General features: G+C 42.1%; 3 protein-coding genes across 5 annotated transcripts in view; 2 read left to right on the plus strand and 1 right to left on the minus strand.

The window, feature by feature from the left end:
- The window catches only part of ubl (Ubiquitin-like protein 5), a 50,071-nt gene that overhangs the window by 5,868 nt on the left and 20,997 nt on the right, over positions 1-23,206 (minus strand). Inside the window, exons 1-2 of one of the 2 annotated variants that reach the window (XR_011222712.1) lie at positions 22,878-23,022; positions 1,898-2,167 (exon numbers count right to left, since the gene is read on the minus strand). The gene's annotated coding sequence lies outside the window, so the exon portion shown is untranslated. Of the gene's footprint in view, positions 1-1,897; positions 2,168-22,877; positions 23,023-23,206 lie in introns of those variants that run through there. The other variant, XR_011222713.1, reaches the window with a different exon arrangement.
- LOC123763651 (uncharacterized) lies at positions 636-8,977 on the plus strand. Of its 2 annotated transcripts, none has more exons than XM_069304335.1 (7): positions 636-998; positions 1,964-2,175; positions 3,054-3,189; positions 3,674-3,807; positions 4,803-4,931; positions 6,657-6,810; positions 7,923-8,977. In XM_069304335.1, exons 1-7 carry the CDS (start codon positions 950-952, stop codon positions 7,997-7,999), a joined length of 891 nt encoding a protein of 296 aa, XP_069160436.1. In that variant the 5' UTR covers positions 636-949; the 3' UTR covers positions 8,000-8,977. The 2 variants fall into 2 exon arrangements, with proteins under 2 accessions (XP_069160436.1, XP_069160438.1); XM_069304337.1 differs by having other exon boundaries at positions 639-998; positions 4,806-4,931.
- Ras64B (ras-like protein 2) overlaps positions 12,026-23,206 on the plus strand; it is a 53,719-nt gene continuing 42,538 nt past the window's right edge. The window contains exon 1 of the mRNA XM_045750910.2: positions 12,026-12,222. Within this exon, the coding sequence (XP_045606866.1) occupies positions 12,109-12,222 (114 nt within the window). The 5' untranslated portion in view covers positions 12,026-12,108. The remainder of the gene's footprint in view (positions 12,223-23,206) is intronic.

Raw genomic sequence — 23,206 nt, forward strand, 5'->3', positions numbered from 1 at the left:
ACAGATGGAAAGCATTAGGCAGTGATGTGGTGGAGGCTGACTCCATACACAGTTTCAAATGTAGATATAACAGAGCCCAGTAGGCTCAGGAATCTATACACCAGTTGATTGACAGTTGAGAGGCGGGATCAAAGAGCCAAAGCTCAACCCCCGCAAGCACAACTAGGTGAGTACAATTAGATGAGTACATAAGTGTTTTCACGTCGGTATTTACACCCAGGTAGTATTTGTGGTAACAGTAGTAGCATTATTATTTCCCGATTTTTTTAATCAGTTCAATGGTAAGTGGGAGCTGTGGCAGGCGCTTGTGGGGATTATTATGACATACACGCTCTCCTCCTTTCCTCGTAACTCACTCACTCACTCACACTCACACTCACTCTCACTCTCACTCTCACTCTCACTCTCACTCTCACTCTCACTCTCACTCTCACTCTCTCTCTCTCTCTCTCTCTCAGTATTTGTCAGCGTATATGGACGAGAGTGGGGAGATGCAGGAGGGTGTAAGTGAGTGTTGAGGTACGGGTAGGCCTGGTAGTGGTGGTGGGGGTGACGGAGGAGGAGGGGGTGAGAAAGGTTGGGGGTGAGATCCAAAGCGTCCACACCTCCCCCAGCCTCGCCTGCTTCGCCAGCGTCAGGCCTCAGTCTCCCTCGTGCTCAATACCGCTTCTCTCCCCAATAGGTACTTACCTCAATTTACCTGAGGGACGACCATATCTCTCTAGTGGCCTCGACGGGGACAGGACGCCAGCGCTTCCTGTCGCTATTTTGACTGATAAAAAATAAACTAAAAATAGCGCGCAATAAAAGGAACCTGGATGAGAGGCGTAGCCTAACGCCCACTTGACACTGAAGCAGAGGAGGAGAGACTCTCAGGACGGTATAATGCTCCAGTCTCTCACACAGTGTAGGAAGGTGGGTAGGTAAGGCCTCCAGCAGTGATCCCACGATGGCCCTGGTCACACTCGCAGCTCTCATTCTCTTCCTACATCATCAAGGTAAGGAAATGTATATGTTTATCTCTCAGAATGTTCGGTAATATGTTTATTGCTTGTGATATGTGTCTATGTATGTATTAACACGATGTACTGAACGGGGTGAGAATAGCTTGAGCTACCTCATCCCTTTGTGTGTATTTTACCTCAATAAACTTATTTCAATTTCAATTTCATCAAGGTAAGAATTCTCTTGTGGGGTTACTGCTCTGTTGTTAACTTCTGTTTTAAGTTCTCATTATTTGGTTTTAAGGAGAATTTAAATGTGATTTTTTTTTTAATTTTGCCCCAAATCGTGATGTGCCTCGATCTAGTGTTTATTCAAGTGAAATTGAAATTTAAATTTAAATAAGTTTATTGAGGTAAAATACACACAAAGGGATGAGTTAGCTCAAGCTATTCTCACCCCGTTCAGTACATCGTGTTAATACATACATATAGACACATCACAAACAATAAACATATTACCAAACATTCTGAGAGATAAACATCTATATTTCCTATTTATTCAAGTGTGTTCATTCGATTCCTCATTTTTATAATGTGTTGTTTTCGAAATACGTTTCTCAAATAGGCTTCACAAATTTGAAAAAGTGAATAGTTTATTATACCATTTGTATTTACATTGCTCTAATGTTTTCATTTGTCTTATGTATGTATGTGTGTATGTTATGTAAAGATTTACACTAAGTCTTTCACATTCCTGGGCGCTTTATCAAGGCCTGCGGATGTAGTTAGCTCTTAGGAGAGTGCCACAGACTTAGTGTAAATCCAATACATAAGTGTGAGTGTTTATCTTGTTATTATGTGAGAAGACATTATCATTACTTAATAATAAGAAGAATACTACTACCAATAATAATAACTACATGATTGACTACTGTGCCTGGCACCGGACTGACCTGTGATGACTTTCCGGGGTTCAGACTACTACATTCCCTCCTTTTTTTTCCCCCTGGTGATGCCAGGGGCGTGTGGGGTACACATCAGAGGCGTGGAGGTGCCCCTGGAGGCCCGGGCAGGGGAGGACGTGCCCCTCAGGTGCTGGGTGGATCCTTGGCAGGGCCCCCTCTATTCCTTGGCCTGGTGGAAGGATGGAACCCAGTTCTACCGCAGCGTCCTCACTACCTCCGTCGGGTCCCTCGCCTCTCTCTTCCCCCTGCCCGGCCTCACTGTCAAGGTAGGAAGGGAAGGGAATTATCACGGGAAAGATCACTCACTGGTATACCGTCTGTGTAAGGCTTTTATTCCTTACCCTGCAAGAAAGCGCCAAGCCATTACGACTATATAGCACTTTTAGGTTAAATAAATAAATAAATTAATATATTATATATATATATATATATATATATATATATATATATATATATATATACTGCATTGTTATTAGGCTGTCAAATAAATGTTAAAAAATCTGAAATGTTAGATTTTTATATATCGTGCATATTTCTTATCAACAGCGTATGAAATTTACATGACCAAATATTTTCATTAAAATGTTGAGTATTGTGTCCCTACCTATAACTGAAAGGTAGGAGGGTAGTTTATTTGTTAACAACAGTAATTTAACAATAGGATTGTGTATTGTCCATGATGGGCGCATCTGACTCATATACATTGGTTGACTTGAATTTATATAATCGTTCAACTGCAGTGGCCTCGTTGGGGATAGGAAGCCGGCGGCCTGTCAAAGATCCCGCCATTTTTGTAACATTCATTTGTTTTGCGTTGGTTTGTGAACTATTATTAGGCCTGAGTGACTTAAAAAAAAAAGTTTAATCCCTGATCCCTTCCCCATGAGAAATTGTCTATACAGTATACCTAGGTCATAAAAGTATTTGTGTGTACGTCTGATACCATACTACTTGTGTAAAGGAGGAAATGTATATGTTTATCTCTCAGAATGTTCGGTAATACGTTTATTGCTTGTGATGTGTATTTATGTATGTATTAACACGATGTACTGAACGGGGTGAGAATAGCTTGAGCTACCTCATCCCTTTGTGTGTATTTTACCTCAATAAACTTATTTCAATTTCAATTTTAATTCCCCATGAGGGTGGCGGCGGTGGCATGGGTCACGTGGTGCTGGTGGGGGTGGAGGTGGCGGCGTCGGGGACCTACAGCTGTGAGGCCGTGGCTGACTTCCCTAGCTTCTCTCAACACTTGGTCACTGCCAACCTCACTGTCGTAGGTAAGTCCAACCAGAATATTGTTGTCTTCTGCAGGAATATTCCGGCATGGGCCCCAAGCCTCTGGCCGGCCCACTAGTCGATACTCGTTTCTGTCTTACTTAGGCGGTGTATGAGTATATTGGTCTTGGTTTCTGCCCGAAACGCTTTGCATAATAGTGGCTTTAGGCATTGTATGTACTAGCTCTATCTATAAATCCATCAACGTTTTCTATCTCACCTTGTATGTATGTACTTTACCTGAATAAATATTTGATTTGATTTGATCAGTAAGATTACGTCCAGTGTATTTAACAACAACTGTTTTGCGTTGTTGAATCTGTTAAATCTCAGTTGAAATCTTTTTTGGGTTTGTAACTCTGCACTGTGTTAGATAATGTTCCAATAAGCTATCTTGGTTACCAGAGTAACCCTCTAGTGGTTGATAGACCTGCAGCAATCATCAAACCATCCATGAGGCTATTACTGAGACTTCGATTTCCCCAGACCCGCCGGACACGCGCCCTGTGGTCGCAGGCTACAAAACCAGGTACTACCCGGGCGAGGTCTTGGCTGCCAACTGCACCGTCCTGAGGGCTCACCCAGCACCTACTGTCTTTTGGTTCATCAACGGACACCAGGTGAGGCAACTAATTCTAAAAGCAGTTAAGAGATTATAATGAATGGTAAGTTCGTGTTATTGTTGTCATTCAGAAGGCCTTCGTAATGTCCAAGATCGGAGTGATTAACATTATTAACAAAGGATCGTCATAAATGGAAACGAATCTGACTGGAAAAATGTGGAGAATGTGGTACCGCAAGGGTCCATCTTGGGGCCACCCATTTTTTCTCATGCATCAATGACATTAGATTGGCAAAGAAAAAGCCCTAGGATTCATAATCCGCCAGCTATTGAAGTCGCACAAGAGAGAACTGCGTTAACAAAAAAACTATGAATAGTTAAACGAACATTTGACTTTAAGGAAATAAAAGTGAATATCCAACTAAACAGATCTCTGCTGAGCCCCCATTTGGACTATTGTATCCAAGCATAGAGATCTCATCTTCAGAAGGATATATATCTGCCATGGAGAAAGTACAACGCAGAACAACAAAAATCATCCCAGAACTAAGTCGACTCTCGTACCAGGGAAGGGTGAGGGTCACAGGATTTACAACACTACAAAACAGACATTACAGGGTGGCTCTCATAGAAACTTAAAATAGTGAACAAGTTTGATGATATTAATCCATACGACTTGTTTAAAAGCGCAAGTGTAACAAATACAAGGGACAACAGCTTCAAGCTCAACAAGCCACAATGTAGGACAGACAACATTTTTTTTTCACTCATAGGGTTATAAACCCACGGAATCGCCTACCTACCGAAGCCGTAAATACCAAGCCATTACTGCAATTCAAAATCCAGTTAAAAAACAATCCTAGGAAAAGAGGGGAGGGCCTTTGACAAGCCACTGGCTTCCTGTGTCCCCGTCGTGGCCACTAGACAGTGACCAACAGGTAAACTCAGGTTTGGGTCACTCTTCGTATCCTATGTAGCCTATGCTCTTTCATCCACCCAGCTATACCCTTCCCCACCCACTCTAATCCGGCTCTCTACCCTTCGTCCGAGGAGCAGGTGGAGGAGGGGCGGCGGGAGGTCATGGAGGTGACCCTTGAGGCCGACCTCACCTTCACTCTCACCGCCAGATTCACCCTACGACTCAAGAGACACCACTTCGTCAACGACACCGTCAACCTCACTGTGAGTAACTTCTCTCAACCTCGCCCACAGTAGACCCCCGTCAACCTGGCTCACAGTAGACCCCGTCAACCTCACCCCACAGTAGACCCCGTCAACCAAAGGTGATGATTTGATTTATTATTGCCACCGGAGGCGGCTAGTTTATTGTGCACCCCATACTCATCCTGTGAGCGGTAGCGCAAAAAGGATTACAGAGGGCACAAAAGGTCTTTATCAGACCTCAACGAAAATAATTACATTAACAATTTCATCTATCCTTCACACCTTATAATTATAATGTCAGCTAGTCACAGAGAATGTTTGATTTCAGTAGCTATATATTTACAGTTAATCATTATACATTAACGGTAGTTTTGTCGCTAATACATAATTGTTTGAGCAATGGAGATATTACATAGTCATAGGGGAGCTGCTGTTTGTTATTATTAGTCTTCACAATACACTACTTGCTTCTTAATCTCATATGTCGTTTATCTACTGAATGCAAAACATGGATACAGTGCAAGGATTTGAGGTATTTTATACTTAGTAATAAGATGGTTTGCCATTTTATACAGCGTTAGATTACATTTATCTCTAAATGGCTAAATTTTATTACAGTCCAAGATAAAGTCCAAGTCCAAGTTCGAGTGTGTGTCCCTGTCTTTGTCCACACACTTTACTTCATCTAGATCCCTATACAAGCCAAACTGCCAGAGATACATGTAGCCTAGTCTTATTCGAGCTGTGAAAACATCTGTTAGTCTGCTGATGATGTTACTTGCCCCATATACATGTTTTACTTGACACATTTCACTGTGATAAACAATGGACTTGCTAGTTCCAGTTTGCACTGTTCTGCTTTTTTTCAAATTTATCCAAGAATTTTCGTCTAATGACACTTTCTAGGGACCTATTTGATAACTCAAAGATTCCGTTCAACACTGTACGTTGCTATTTATCCTGCTTTCTGGTTTAATCTGCACCAAGAGCACAAATGTTGACATTTTCTGTAAGACAGAAATAATGCATTTTATTTTTAAATGCGCAACAGTTTCATGAACTAAATTTTATTGAATTTGTATAAACTCTTATGCATTAATGAATAGTTAAGTAGCTGGCCTGTTGTATTGTGTATGTCGATATAAATATTGGGGCCAGTTGTGAAAAGTAAACGCTAATGTATTTGTTTGTATATCAAATAAACTTACTAAATTAGAAGTTAGCATCACTTCATCAATTACTGACGAAGTGATTACAGGAAAAAAATGGTTTGATCTCGTAGCGTCAGAGAAAAGGTTCTATACTCTTAGAATACTCAAGTTCAAGTGCAGGCAAATATGGAATTATAATGATTTGTCATCATTATGTGATGTCCCCCATGGTTGGTGGTGCTCGTGGACCGCGTATACAAGAAGTATTATTATTATTATTATTTTCTACCACAGACGTGGCCACACATTTACAATGCTAACCAGAATATATACATTTTCTTCTGTCCTCCATGGACAGGGTGAGAGATTTGTCAAACATATAGTTCAGGGATTTATTGAACAATCAACCACAGGTGATTATAGTGCTTTTAAAATGCTAGGCTAAGCTACATACGTAAATACATAGATTTATGTATTCTACATAAAGTGTTCGATGTACTCACCTATTTGTACTTGCGGGGGTTGAGCTTTGGCTCTTTGGTCCCGCCATGTGTCTTTTACATAGTGTCATTAATGTGCATTTACCAAGCAGTGTGGAGCGCAGGTGGGACAAAGCTTTTGGACCACCACCACAGTCACCACGCGCCGGGCGCTACCACACCACCACCACACCGCCCTCAACCATCACCTGCACGAACCAATTGATGATAACAAATCCCCGCCACACTTTGGGTCACATACTGGAGGTATGTGTGTGTGTAATTACAGGATGAGAGCTACGCTCGTGGTGTCCCGTCTTCCCAGTACTCTTTGTCGTATAACGCTTTGAAACTATTGACGGTTTTGGCCTCCACCATCTTCTCACTTAGTTTGTTCCAACCGTCTACCACTCTGTAAAAGAAAATTTTCTAATATTTTTTCGGCACCTTTGTTTTCGTAGCGTGAATTTGTGTCATCTTGTTCGTGAAGTTTCTGGTTTCAGGAATTCCTCTTTGTCAATTTGGTCTATTCCTGTCAGTATTTTGTACGTGGTGATCATATCACCTCTCTTCTAGTTTTGGCATATTTAACGCCTCTAGTCTCTCGTAACTCTTGTTTTTCAGCTCCGGAAGCCATTTTGTAGCATGCCACTGCATCCTTTCCGGTTTATTTATGTGCTTCTTGAGATTTGGGCACCACACAACTGCTGCATATTCCAATTTTGGTCTCACAAAAGTCATGAACACTTTCTTTAGTATTTCACCATCCAGATAATTAAAAGCAAGTCTGAAGTTGGAAAGTGAAGCATAGGCTCCTCTCACAATGTTCTTTATGTGTTCCTCTGGCGACAGTGTGTGTGTGTGTGTGTGTGTGTGTGTGTGTGCGTGCGTGCGTGCGTGCGTGCGTGCGTGCGTGCGCTGGGTTGTTGTTGTTTTAGATTTAGCTACTCAGAACGAAATGTCCATGTAGCACGGGCTATAGTGAGCCCGTAAGTGCGCTGGGACCAATTCTCTTTTTAATATACGTAAGTGACATGTCTACCGGAGTTGAGTCTTGTATGTCGATGTTCCCGGATGACGCGAAATTAATGAGACGAGTTGTGACAGATGAGGATTGTAGGATCCTCCAAGAGGACTCGTAACACGTTGCGGAGATGATCGGAGAAATGGCTCCTGGAATTCTACACGAGCAAGTGTAAAGTGATGTAAATGGGACTAGGTGGTAAGAGATGAAAGGGACAATACACAATCAAGGAGAAAGTACACAATGAAGGGACAATGCGCGTCCTATCTTGCACAAAAGGGAGTTGAAAACAAGCTCTCTGAACACATGAAAACATGTCTTGGCTCTCTTGAATACAGCGTACATTTCTTTACAGGAACATCAACTACCTGCTGTCCGAATGTGTTGGTATCGGTGGTGGCGGTGTGTGTGTGGGCGTTGCTGTGGGCGTGAGTACACACCGTGGGAGTACTCGTGAGCGTGAGTACACACCGTGGGAGTACTCGTGGGCGTGTACATACTGTGGGTGCTAAACACTGCCTACTTCCCGCTAAAGGTTAGGTAGTTGGGCCCCTAATGCAGGTGTGTCGGTAAATTTGGAAGGTAAATTATTGGCTGAAGCAGAGACAATAGGATACACAATTCCATACCAGTGTTAACAACTCTATTGCAGTCATTAATCATGTTTATGAATTATTTCCCAGTGCATTCATTTTACACTTTCTGTCCCATTGAATCGGAGACCTTTTGCTCTTGGGGTGAAAGTATCACGAGCTTTCTCAAGGATATGGATCATAAACTCGTGAAACAATAGTAGATTCAAATGCTGTCAGTTTCCTTGTCTAGCACCTCAATGTGACATTCAAGAGAGAAAACATGACGTTCTCGGTTGCTACATTGGATCTGAGGAGGTCTGTAGCCTCTAACATGTTGCTGTGTTATTTAGTTACTGCTTATTATACAAGACTTATTTCTAATAACCAGTCTTGGTAATCTCTGGTGGAACACTTATGTTTACAGTATTAATTTAAGATAAACCTTCTTGTGACGCCTCATGAACGAGACTGATGATTTGTGAGTGATTTCCTGGTGCTGTGTCACCAGGCGACCAGCCCTGCATGCCACCCACATCCACATAAGCACGAGTATTCACCGTGACCACTGCAGCGAGAGCTATAGTTATTGCAGCAGTGTCTACCCGGCACATGTTAGCGACTAGTGTTCAACTTGTACCTGTTACATTGTGTGTAAATCTTTTCAAGAGATTCTGTGCTCCCAGATTCACCAATATCATGCTATGCCATGGCTAATGATTCCAGAAGTCTGTATCTAAGGTCGCCTTCATAACACAGACTTACGCTGTAGTTAGTGATGAAACAGCAATGGAAGTATCAAGTAGTTGCATTGAATAAATATACATATGTTGATTCACTGAGGAATTTAACTTCAAACCCTTTTGTTTTACTGTATGTAGCGTAGCGTGGAAATAAAGTGAGATACAATGAAATTTCAAACTTTCTCTGACTCATTTACATTTGAATGCCAGATTATCATCTAATTGAACAACCTATCATTGTCCAAATATTATATATATATATATATATATATATATATATATATATATATATATATATTTATAAATAAATATATATATATTTATTTATAAATATATATAATTTATATTATATATTTATATTTATTTATAAATATATATAATTTATATTATATATATATATATATTTATAAATATATATAATTTATATTATATATATATATATATATTTATAAATATATATAATTTATATTATATATATATATTTATATTTATTTATAAATATATATAATTTATATTATATATAAATAATATATTTATTATATCCTTAATGGGGGGGGGGGAACCTTAATTCAAATTTCCCCGGAATACGACCCGCCAAATCGTTTAACAACCACGTACCCATTCACTGCTGGGTGAACAGAAGCTACATTTAAGGACTGGCGCCCAGTCAATCCCCCCCAATCCTACGAACCCAGGCTATAACGCCCGCGAAGCGAGATCCTGCTTCGTTTCGCATAAATAAAGGATTTATTTATGCGATTTATTTATCAGTTTCAGTTTCTCCATTCTGAAACTGAGTCAAGAAGCTGGCTTCGTCAGCTTAACATGTGATCACAATATGCAGTGTTCCTGATGCCTCACTGCTAAGTCTGCTGCTGTCATACAAAGCCTCATGCATGTGAATTCAAATATATGTAACTGGTTCACCACAGATGTTATATGTAACTGGCTCACCAGAGGTGATGCACACTAAACTGCCGCTCACAGGATGAGTATGGGGTGCACACTAAACTGCCGCTCACAGGATGAGTATGGGGTGCACAATAAACTATAGTCGCCGCTAGCGGCAACAATCAATAAAAAAAAGCCTACCGTTAAAAAATCTACAAATAAATAGTTTCTACAACTTGTCCGATACTTGAGCAATGCAAATCGACCTTAGTCTTTTCTGATATAGAACTAATCTCGGTCATATATTTTGTCTGTTCTAGAACAACACTGACATTACCACCCCCAACACCATCATCAACAGCCTCATCATCATAATATCAAAAAAGCACAAAAGAATACATTATTCTGGAACAAGCAAGACAGACAAGGCAGGAAAGCTGGAAAAAGAAACAGCGGGAAGTTCTTATCAAGAGTTTCCGGCGTGTTAACTGCTAATATTAAAAGGGAATTCACGTTTAATATCATATATAATAAGTAGGGGCAGCCTCTGCTAAATAATAATAATGGATCAGCTGTTCAATTATATACTGTGTAAATCGCTGTAAGACTTTTGTTTTCATTTATAGTTCACATAGATTTAATTATTATTGTATATATGCTCTAATTCTCCATAATTTGTGACCGATACTCATTTGGAGTGTTGACTTTTTTTTCCTTTTTATATTTGTTTAATTAGTACATATAATATAGCATTTGGTGATCAGTTTTGTGTAATATTTATGTTTCTTACAAGGTGTTTAACTGGTAATCTACAAGTGTTTTAAATGGTTTGTCTTTGTATAAGTTTTCTGAAAGTTTGTAGTTATTACTGTAATTTCGAATTAGCTTTGGGTATCTATATTGATTTGATTACTTTACGTAAGTTGAACTGTGTTTTGTTCCGTTTGTAACTAGTGTCGCTTTATATCTCATATTTTTTTTAGGATTTAGTATGAGTTCTTTCGTTTTGATGGTATTTTTAATTTAACGTGTATTTTAGATCTGATGATGAATATGAGAAGTATTCGAAACGTCATGAATTTAATTAGTTTATATGAATTATATATATATATATATATATATATATATATATATATATATATATATATACACATATATATATATACACATATATATATATATATATATATATATATATATATATATATATATATATATATATATATATATATATATATATATATATATATATATATATGTTACCCACTTCCCCAATATTAATGCTTTGTCTTAAGACACGAAACTTCACCAGTGTAATCATTTCCTCAAATTTATATTGTACTTAATATGTTGAACTAAAATTTTGTTACAATGTACCTAATATTAAGTTTACCTCATCTGTTAGATTAAGGTCCTGCCCGACACGCTATGCGTGTTAATGGCTTTGCAAGAATGTAAGAATACCACTGTTATATTCTCTCACAAACCCAATGTATACCTCTTGTATACAAAAAGAATAGGGGGTGGTAGGAGAAGAAAATATCAGTGTTCAGTGAGGATCCACAAGGTCTTTTCTGAGTACTCTTTATTTTATTTTCCGAGGCTATGGGTCCCTTACACTTGCTCAAGAGATGGTACCCCTTTTAGGTCTTGTATATAAATAAATGAAATAAATAACACGCACCATTAGTACATCTGTTACGTTCTTGTCAAGGATTAACTGCCTATAAATTACTGCAGCTCTCGAGGCCAAAGATATTCAGTTATTCTGTTGAGTTAAGCATCTTGAATATCTGACATTAAGATGAAAAGCACGAACACTTGAGATTTTTTTTACTGATCATTTCTCTCCCATGTTTTTGCTCGTTAAAATTTGGAATGCACAAATTAGACGACTTATAAAGTGATAAATCACTTATTACTGGTTATTGACAGTCATTAAATGTGAAAATATTAATAAAAAGCAAGGGAAAGAGGGTAATGAAAGAGCGAGGGGAGGAACAAGTGACATGTGTAACAGTAGGCGACCCACTACCGAGTATGGGATCCGTGACGCCTCTTGCCAGGTTCCAATAATATTCCACCCTCTCTAACACCAACCCTTCCAACTTAACAATACAACTTTACCTCCCTGTACCTCTAGCGACCGCATCATCATCACCACTACCAGAGTATATTATTATAACCAATAAAATAGAAACAGTTTGATGATAGTATAGTTTTAAAAGAAGCGTGTGAGTGTGTGTGGTGCGGCGGAGAGCATCAGTGTGATACTGAGTGAGAGAGGGAGAGGGTGTGTGTGTCTAGTGCTCCGTGATTCTATTTTACACCAACCATGGGGAGGAGAAGTCCCAGCAAGGACCAGAGTCCCATGTCTCAGAACTACAAGATCGTCGTGGTCGGAGGAGGAGGCGTGGGTAAATCCGCCATCACCATCCAGTTTATCCAGGTAAGGAAAGGCAGAGAGAGAAAAAGGGAACACTGTGAGAAAGTTTGATCTGGATCGTAAGATGTTCTGGCTCCTTGCCCTGGGCGGCCTCTCTTCCTTCTTCCTTCCTTCTTTCTCCTCTCCCACACCTTCTCCTTCCTTCCCAGCCTTCCTCAAGACATTATCTGGGTCGTCTAGCCGACGGAAGGCGCTCAAGATGGAGCTGTAAGCTGAAGAGGGGGAAGAAGCGGCGTCTTGAAGCTTCTCATTTTGGGAAGGGTGAAAACGGGAGGAGGCGGGGCTGGCCGTCTTAATGGTGGTGGAGGAGGAGGAGGGTCTTGTTTACGTCTCATCGCCTGGGGGTAAACTCCTCAGGGTTACACCGCTGCCTGGGGGTAAACTCCTCAGGGTTACACCTCTACCTGGGAGTAAACTTCTCAGGGTTAATCCTTGTTGACTTGGTAAACTCCTTACGGTCACACCTCGCTGCCTGGGGGTAAACTCCTCAGGGTCACACCTCGCTGCCTGGGGGTAAACTCCTTAGGGTCACACCTCGCTGCCTGGGGGTAAACTTATCAGGGTCACACCTCGCTGCCTGGGGGTAAACTCCTTAGGGTCACACCTCGCTGCCTGGGGGTAAACTTATCAGGGTCACACCTCGCTGCCTGGGGGTAAACTCCTTAGGGTCACACCTCGCTGCCTGGGGGTATACTCCTCAGGGTTACAACTGCCTGGGGGTATACTCCTCGGGGTTATACCTCACGGCCTGAGAGTAAACTACTCTGGGGTTTCAATACTAACAGTATATAAAATATATAGAAAAAATCACCATTATCACTATATCACAGATATAGAAAATCACCATATTACCTAAAATTGCTACCACGTAAATATTACTCTACTTGTTGACCAGACCACACACTAGAAGTTGAAGGGACGACGACGTTTTGGTCCGTCCTGGACCATTCTCAAGTCGATTGTGACAATCGATTTCTCACAATCGACTTGAGAATGGTCCAGGACGGACCGAAACGTCGTCGTCCCTTCAACTTCTAGTGTGTGGTCTGGTCCACATACTTCAGCCACGTTATTGTGACTCATCGCCTGCATTACTCTACTTGCTATTCTGTATTGCCAAAGGTGGTACTTATTAAGGGATTCGTAACAACGAGGACACACACAACATAATCAAATTAGTGGAGTGGATAGCTGCAATTATCTTAATGCGTAATAATTACATTAATGTGATTATTACATGAGACTATGGCTGAAAGAAAAATAACATTATACCAATTCTCAAATATTTGCGGAGCTTATAGCTCGTATCTTCTATACAGTTCCCGGCAAATAGCCTCGTGTAGTGAAGATATGGTAATATTTAATTTACGGTATTCGTGTATGGACAGGTAAGTCCACTACGGGCTCACCATAGCCCGTGCTACTTGGAACTTTTTGTTCCCAGGAGCTGAATCTCTCTAACAACAACAACGTGTATGGGCTTACAGTTTGTACAGCTGTCCAGGAGAGCGTATGGAGACGGTCCACCTTCTACCAACTCATGGTTGATGGGGGGCGTGTTCTTTGTCGGTACCTATCAGTACTTACTACTAGTCTATCGGTGTCTACGGAGACGATTGATTGATTCATAAGGATTAAGCCAGCCAAGAGGTGGCACGGGCATGAATAGCCCGTAAGTCTCTAGGGGATAGGAGGTCTAGCTTTTGATGACGGTGGTGTAGCGAGGCGTGATGACTTGTGTGGTGTGGTGTGGGGTTGTTGTGAAGCGAGAAAGTGGTGTGGTGATTGTAGGTAGACTTGGTGATTGATTGTTGGTGTGTGGTGATGCAAGGCGTGTATTGAGGCGTGGCGATTGTGTTGAGGTGTGGTGGTATTGTTAGGCGTGGAGGGGGAGTGTTGAAGAGGTGGTGGTTGGTAGCTTAAAGATACTTACCTATCATTATGTACCGGGTAGGGGCGGTCTAGCTCCTTATGCCCCACCGAGTAGCCTTGTTGTACCAGCTGCGTTATAATTTGACTGCTCTTAAATTCGAACTCTGTCGAATCTGGCATTAAAGGTGGAGATGGAGGAGGCTTCCACACCTTCTTTCATTGCATTCCACTTATTGACCACTCGTACGTGGTATGAGTATTTCCTTCTTATTTCTTCAACATTTTCGCGTTTCCTGTTTCCCTCTGTGTTCTCTTACCCTACTTTCTCTCAGTTTAAAGACGTTGTCCTTGTCCATTGTGTCTATTCCCCCTAGTATCTAATATGTTGGGATCATATCACCTCATTTATTTTTCCTCTTGGGTTGAGAGATTTAGTTCCTTTAACCTATTCTCGTAGCTTAACAAATCACACAGTTCTGCTACTAATCTTGTCGGAATCTTTTGCAGTTTTTTCACATTTTGTTCTTCACAACATACGGATTCCAGGCTGGCGCTGCATTTTCCTGTATATTTTTAGCATAAACTGTGTAGCTCTTATAAAAGTCCTACCATGCGGTTACCCTGCGATTATTTCAGAGGATCAACGACCAGGTCGTCCTGGTTGGTCGTTTGGTCAGCCAGGCTGTTCGACGCGGCTGCTCGCAAGCTGAGGTATGAATCATACGAATCAATTTATAAAGGTTTGATGAATAGTTGGCCATAGTGGTCGTGGTGGACTGGTGAGTTGGTTAGTGTGGTGGAGGGCTAGTCTCGATGGTGGTGTTGGGCATTATAGTAATTGCTGTTGACTATTAACTATAGTGGTGATGGGCTGGCCACTTGTAACGTAACGGTGACGACGTCTAACCGCTGGTAATGTCATGTCCTGCGGGCACAGTGACTCACGCATCAAAATCACGACTGACTTGGGGCAGCAGGCGTCGTGGTGGTGGGCTGGGTGGACAGGCTAGCCGCAAGTGATGTCAGCATGGTAGAAAATGTCAGTACCTCTGTTTACTTGTCAAGTGGGACATTGTTTCTCAGCGTTTACTTGTCAAGTGGGACATTGTTTCTCAGTGAAAACATGCCCATGCACTCGGCCCCAGGTCCAGACTCATGGAATTCAATATTTATAAAGAAATGCAAAGTGCCGGTAGCACAGGCACTCAGTATAGTGTGGAGGAAGAGCTTGGACACGGGGGAGATACCAGATGCACTTAAAGTAGCAGACATAGCCCCTCTACACAAGGGAGGGAGCAAAGCATTGGCAAAAAATTATAGACCAGTTGCACTAACATCGCACATCATAAAAGTATTTGAGAGAGTGATTAGGAGTCAGGTCACCAATTTCATGGAGACCAATGACCTTCATAACCCAGGCCAACATGGATTTCGAGCGGGAAGATCGTGCCTCTCACAGCTACTTGAGCACTACGACAAAGTCACTGAGGCATTAGAAGAGAAACAGAATGCTGATGTGATATACACGGACTTCGCAAAGGCCTTCGATAAATGTGACCATGGCGTGATAGCACACAAAATGAAGTCAATGGGAATAACCGGTAAAGTAGGACGCTGGATACTCAGTTTTCTGTCAAACAGGACTCAGCGAGTAACGGTCAACCATATAAAATCTAGTCCAAGTGCAGTGAAAAGCTCTGTACCTCAGGGTACAGTCCTTGCACCACTGCTTTTCCTTATTCTCATATCAGATATAGACAAAAATACAAGTCACAGCTTCGTATCATCCTTTGCAGATGACACAAAAATCAGTATGAAAATTACCTCGGCTGAGGACATTGAAAAACTTCAAGCTGATATTAATAAAGTTTTCGACTGGGCATCAGAAAATAACATGATGTTTAACAGTGATAAATTCCAGGTACTCAGGTACGGTAAAAATGAGGACCTTAAACATAATACAGAGTACAAAACACAATCAAATGTACCCATAGTAGGAAAACAGCATGTAAAGGATTTGGGAATAATAATGTCGGACGACCTAACGTTTAAGGAGCATAACCAAGCAAATATTGCGACAGCCAGAAAAATGATAGGATGGATTACGAGAACTTTCAAATCCAGGGATCCCATCACAATGGTTGTACTCTTCAAGGCACTTGTGTTGTCCCGTCTTGAGTACTGCTCAGTACTCACTTCCCCCTTCAAAGCAGGAGAGATTGCTGAAATAGAGGGAATACAGAGAACATATACGGCACGCATAGACGCAATAAAGCACCTAAATTATTGGGATCGTCTCAAAGCCCTCCAAATGTACTCACTAGAAAGAAGACGAGAGAGATATCAAATAATATACACCTGGAAGATACTGGAGGGCCAAGTACCAAATCTACACAGTAAAATAACAACGTACTGGAGTGAACGACATGGAAGAAAATGTAGAATAGAACCAATGAAGAGCAGAGGTGCCATAGGCACAATCAGAGAACACTATAAACATCAGAGGTCCGCGGTTGTTCAACGTCCTCCCAGCAAGCATAAGAAATATTGCCGGAACAACCGTGGACATTTTCAAGAGGAAACTAGATTTATTCCTCCAAGGAGTGCCGGACCAACCGGGCTGTGGTGGGTATGTGGGCCTGCGGGCCGCTCCAAGCAACAGCCTAGTGGACCAAACTCTCACAAGTCGAGCCTGGCCTCGGGCCGGGCTTGGGGAGTAGAAGAACTCCCAGAACCCCATCAACCAGGTATCAACCAGGTGTTTACTTGTTAAGTGGGACATTGTTTCTCAGCGTTTACTTGTCAAGTGGGACATTGTTTCTCAGTGTTTACTTGTCAAGCGGTGCATTGTTTCTTGTACCGTAGCGCACAGGCAGGAGAGATGTATAATAATTTACACTTGGAAAATACTAGAAGGACTGGTTCCAAATTTGCACATGGAAATAGTGCCGCAAGAGACCAGAATGAATGGTCGTTTATGCAGAATAGCCCCCGTTGAAAAGCAAGAAGTGCAACAGGTACTATGAGAGACAATTCAAATCAACATCAGAGGCCCGAGACTGTTCAACACACTTTCACTAAACATAAGGGGGGTATAACTGGCCGACCCCTCACAGTGTTTAAGAGATAACTCGAGAAACACCTCCAAAGAATATCTGATCAACCAGGCTGCGATTCATACGTCAGGCTGCGAGCAGCCGCGTCCAACAGCCTGTTTCACCATTCCACCAACCAGGAGGCCTGGTCGAGAACCGTGCCGAGGGGACGTTGATCCTCGGAATCACCACTAGATAGGTAGCAGCATGTGACGTGTTAGAATGTATCGGCTAAATTTAGTGACATTTTGTGGCTAGAAACACAGAGGTAAACATGACGAGCATCCTAGTAACATTGTGGTTAATGAAAGTGGTGTAGCCTATGGTAGATAGAGACGCACTGGGTATTCAAAAAGTTAGGTGGCGGAGGGTGGACTGAGTTTGAGTTTGGTGATGTTTCGCCTTGAAACACTATTCCAAATAGTGAATGTGAAAGCTTTATTTAATTTTTTAATTTTTGATAAATAAAGATGGAGATTTTATGAAGTTCGAAGATTTCTGTTGATTGTAACCCACCTTCCCAATGAACTCTTACCCTTCTCCCCCTCCCTCAAGGCACTCCCACTTGCCCCAGGGCATTACCCTCCACCCCCGCGGGCACACCCATCCCCGTGGACACTCCCCTTTCCTTTCCCCCTGGCACATCCTCCCCCCCCCCACCCCGTGACAATGGCACACTCCCCTGCACTCCCCCAGTCAACCACCTCCCTGTCGCAGGAGACTGTAAACATGCAGATTTCCACTTCTCATTGTATTGAAAATGCGTGCGTGGAAGTCAATATTGTGGCCACTTACAAGACGTTTTCAACTGTTATAAATTGTGAAATTTGTCATGCCATTCATTTGACTGTAGTGTGCCAACTCTCTTGCCTGTCATCTTGTTCGGTGTGGGCGAGAGCTCCGCGTGTGGGTGGTAGGCAAGTGGAGTGCATTGGAGAGGTTGTTGAAGTCAATGCCATCCACAACATTACCAAGAAATATGGTGAAAACGGTATTATTGGGAGGGGTAACTAGCGCGCCAGGTATAAGCGGCCAGAAGGCGGGGCATAGAGCTAAGAGCTCACTTTCCCCGTAGCCATTCATAGGTAAGCACCACTTGGGTTGACAAGTGACAGTATGAAGCGAAAGTGTGTATGTGGGGAGGGGAGAGGGGGTTGCGTCGCCACTGTCTCAGTCTTGCTGTCTGTCAGTCTTGCTCAGACAGTCTTGCTGTCTGTCTGGCGCCGATTCCGTGACTTTTCAAGCCCCAGTCTTTTCTTGCGACCAGCCTTTCTGGATGGTTATTTTATCACTCTGGTTATTGTTGCCCGAAGACCCCAGGGGCCAGCATAACCATTTCCGCTCTGTTAATTACGTATACGAGCTCGTTAACTGTTTAATAATTGTAAACAAAGCCGCCAAAGATTGAGAAAAGATGGACAGGTTCTTAAGTGCTTGCGTAACTGCTTCGTGAATCTGGCCCCCGTTGGTTAGTGTCCCTTAGCCTATATTTAAGCACTGGAACTAGTCCCTTTAATATTTCCATGCGAGGATAAATCGAGGTATTCTAATAATAATTAAAGCAATAATTTAGATGTTATATTGAATGGCTTCGGGGATATTGCAGAATAGAGCCGGGTCCCGCTTCAATATGCGACAAAACGACAATACCTTACCGAGCGTTCGTTCTACTCTGGACAAGGTGCCCGTCAGCCAGGTATTGTAAAGGACCGGCAGCGTGTAACGAGGTGATTTGACTCTTTCGTCAGTGTTCACAAAGGTTTTAGAATGCTGCCATTCATGGCATCAATGTGTCTGCGAGTTCACCTAACTGTGCTTACAGAGTCGAGCGTTAGCTAGGTCAGTTGTTGGTTGTGTCTAGTCGTATCTGCTTTTCAAACTGTTATATTAGTTTCTACTTCCTTACTTTCCTTACTTAATCATTTGCTTACTTACTCACTCTACCTTGAGGTGCTTCCGGGGCTTAGCGTCCCCGCGGCCCGGTCGTCGACCAGGGCCGCGTTCATTTGAACTCTAGGCCAGTTCATTTACCTATAACTCATCATTGTCTCATGTTTCCATTCATCTCTCGCTGTTCTAGCCCATCACGTGTGATAACTGAATATCTTTATCAACCTTGTCAGTTCCCCGAGAATCTTTTGTTACCTCTAATTTATTCCGTCTGTATGTGTGATATCTCGTTATCACAGCCTCCTCCTTAATCTTCGTAGTTCTGGTATAAGAATAGTGGCATGCCAGACACGGGACGTTTCCTTGTGGCTGTAAAATTATGGGTCTTCAGATTAGAATGGGTCTTGTATATGCCTTAAACCTATACAGTGTTTTGAAGGACTCTTTCCCTAGTCTCAAAATGCTTTTCTTCTTCTAGTTTTGCATAGGTCTATGTGGATGGCAGCATGTTTATTTTTTGTGAGAGGGTATGGATGACTTGTTTAAGTTAAGACTAGGTATTTATGCAGGCGAGGAGTCACAATAACGTGGCTAATGTTGACTAGAACACACACTAGAAGGTGAAGGGACGACGACGTTTCGGTCCGTCCTGGACCATTCTCAAGTCGATAGAGAATGGTCCAGGACGGACCGAAACGTCGTCGTCCCTTCACCTTCTAGTGTGTGGTCTGGTCAACTAGGTATTTATTCATATACATCTAAATTAAACAAGATTAGAATCGATTTTATTTATTGACTTAAGTGTTTCTGATAAAGATTCTGAAAAACTCTACCTAATCGTTATAAAGTCTTAATTTTCTTAAGTCAGTATTTGGTACTGTTGTTGTTTCGATTGACTTTAATGGTTCTGTGAACTTTAAATCGCATGTCTCATAGTTTAGTAATGAAAATTGTTCATTGGTTATATCTTCTTAGCAAGGAAGTCATTCTGCATGACTGCTGAAAACGCCACTTAACAAGTCCTATTTCCCAAACACCCGTCCTGTATTCAGATTTCTGTTCTGTAATACGTGATGGTGTAAATGTTGGCTGGATGGTGTACAGTCAATAGTAAATGATGTTTCATCAATTGTGATCTCTCCCAGTGGCCCTCGTATAACGGAAATGGGAAGCGAGACTCGGCCTTGGCACCGTTATGTATGGGTGTAATTTTGTAAACACTTAATGGCATAAAAACCTACCCCATTAATGTTGTACCTGACGATGATTTTTTCGAGAAGTCAACTCCAAAGGAGTGCCGGGCTAACCGGGCTGTGGTGGATATGTGGGCTTGCTGCAAGCAACAGCTTAGTGGACCAAACTCCCACACAAGTAAAGTCTGGCCTCGGGCCGGGGAGTAGAAGAACTCCCAGAACCCCATCAAGCAGGTATCAACCAGTAGTTTGGCTTCTTTGGGAGCTATCCCTTTTAACTACCTGGTTTGTAAGGCTTTTTTGTCTTGGTTGCCCAGAAGTCCACATAGCCGCCACAGCCCAAGATGGTACTACTTACACTTGCCGTCTTACATTTAGTAAAATGTCTTTATTAACCCCAAAAAATGAGAATTGGGAAATGTGCTTCCAGACTATATGCACCAAACTGTGTGTCGATACAATCCTCTGTGAATCAGACCTCTTCCTATATATGTTCATGGAAACAATTAGATACGTTCCTGCAAGAAGTGTTGGACCAACCTAAGTTGCAAAGGATATGTGGGCCTGCGGGGCCACTCCCAGCAACAGCCTTCCTTCTAGATCAAGTTGCCACAAGGCAAGCCTGGGGCCCCAGGTTTGGAGTGTAGAAGACGTCTCAAAACCCATTTCAGGTAGATAAACTTCAGATATTCTACTCCTGTTTAGGCAACGTGAGTGATATCTTGGAACGTTGCTATCGTCTGCAATGTGCATAGTGCTATCTAGCCATACTTGGTTCTTTCTTTAATAAATCATTGTTATATTGGCATGAATCATGGTTTTATTAGCTAGGGTTATGATTATATTTGCACGAATCATGGGTTTTAATAACGTGAATCGTGGATTTATTAACGGGAATGTTGGGGTACAAATACAAGTGAATGTTCGTTGTCTCCATGTGACTCATATTTCCACATATTGAACCTTGGCTCGCGGGAATCGCCTCTTCTCTTTCCATTCCCACTCCCCCATTTTACCTCTCTTCCCCTTGTCACAATTCCTTTTAACACTGTTCACCCTTCTCTCCCTGTTCCCCCTCTCAACATTCACCTTCCCATTTCACCCTTGTATCCGGTCATTATAAAAGGTCATTCTCGCATTTGATAACTTCTGCATTTATTTTGATAAATGATATATTCATTTATTATCTTCTGCATTTATTAGATAATTTCTGCATTTAGGAGACATTTAAGCCTTCAGGGTTTTCCTGTAGGCTTAAATATTCAAGATTATCTCTAGGTCTTCGACTCCCAGCCTTCTCATTGGGGGTATATTTGAAGTCTGGTCTGGGAGTTCAACTCACTAAGTCTGGCCTATTGCAGGCTTGACTTGGGAAAACTTGATCTAACAAGCTGTTGCTTACCTAGCTGTACTTACCTAGTTGTGCTTGCGGGGGTTTAGGTCTGGCTCTTTGGTCCCGCCTCTCAACCATCAATCAACTGGTGTACAGGTTCCTGAGCCTACCGGGGTCTATCATATCTACACTTGAAGCTGTGTATGGAGTCAGCCACCACAACATCACTTCCTAATGCATTCCATTTGTCTACTACTCTGACACTGAACAAATTCCTTCTAACGTCTCTATGGCTCATTTGGGTACTCAATTTCCACCTGTGTCCCCTCTCATCTGAAGCTGATGTCGTGCCACAAACCGCAGTAAGGCTCCTGGGGGTTGAACGGTAGAGCGACGGTCTCGCTTCATGCAGGTCGGCGTTCAATCCCCGACTGTCCAAGTGGTTGGGCACCATTCCTATCCCCCCGTCCCATACCAAATCCTTATCCTGACCCCTTTCAAGTGCTATATAGTCGTAATGGCTTGGCACTCATGATAGTTCCCTTCCTGGACTGGAACTTTCCTTCAATAATCAATTAGTCATTTGGCCTCACGCCTGGCGACGTAAATGGATCGAAGATAAAGTGAAACTCTCCGTAAAATCCACCAGTTTACTGTGGGGGAACTTATCTACATAACGGCTTTAGATACACATTATCTATACACGTATCCACCAGTAGTAACTATCAATTTAGTCAAGGTACAAGTCAAGCTGCTGAGTGTCACTAAGTGAAGATCACCGCACAACATTGGTACACTAGTCAACTTAAGAATGGCTGTTGCGTTACACAGGCACAAGTCAAGCATCTAGATGCCACCAAATACAGATAACCTAATGACATTGGTACATTAGGCAGCTGAAGACTGGCTATAAAGTTATGAACGTGGTGGGTAGTGATGTTACATAACCAGAGTGGGGTATAAAGTGTCAGAATGGACGTCAATAAGAAGTCAAAAGTCCTCTCTCCTGCCTTCAGAAAGTCAAGTCCCAATTGGACTGACAAATATCAAAGTCTAAACGCTCAGTTCAATTCGGCAGAGTCCACAATGACTTGACAAATGGCAAAGTCAGTTGCTCGTCTTCCAAACGTTAGTTACAATGTCTTGAAATGTGACAGTCAGAATCTCGTCTCAGAAGTCCTTAAGCCCACAAACTGCTCGCGAGGGGCCTATGTTCACACAACACAATAATGACAATGTTCCCAAACGGCTCCAATAACAACATGAGTCACTTACCACAAAGTTATACATGTATAACCATGATAAACTCATCCACAACAATAATCCTCCTTCAATAGATATATATATACAAAACCCGGAGCTCACTCTCACACGCGCACGCACGTGTCCTGCTCCACTACCCAGAGACCTGTGAGTCTCCCCGCAACCTGACACCCGGGGGTCGACACCCGGGGTCAACCACAGTACCAACACAGTAAATGTATAACCCTCCACGTGAAGTATAGCGACCAAATCCAGAAATAACGTCAAGTATATTACGGAACATACACCGATATTCACTACACCAAACATAGTACACAATTTATATTATCAACGTATACACA

Source organism: Procambarus clarkii, chromosome 52, assembly GCF_040958095.1.
Source record: "Procambarus clarkii isolate CNS0578487 chromosome 52, FALCON_Pclarkii_2.0, whole genome shotgun sequence".
Lineage (NCBI taxonomy): Eukaryota > Metazoa > Arthropoda > Malacostraca > Decapoda > Cambaridae > Procambarus > Procambarus clarkii.

Bases quoted from the DNA above. Each gene is read 5' to 3' on its own strand.
- LOC123763651 (XM_069304335.1), top strand. From the start codon at position 950: ATGGCCCTGGTCACACTCGCAGCTCTCATTCTCTTCCTACATCATCAA. The intron at 4,932-6,656 runs GTGAGTAACTTC...TTTACCAAGCAG, and splicing joins ACGACACCGTCAACCTCACT to TGTGGAGCGCAGGTGGGACA. The intron at 6,811-7,922 runs GTATGTGTGTGT...ATTTCTTTACAG, and splicing joins CTTTGGGTCACATACTGGAG to GAACATCAACTACCTGCTGT.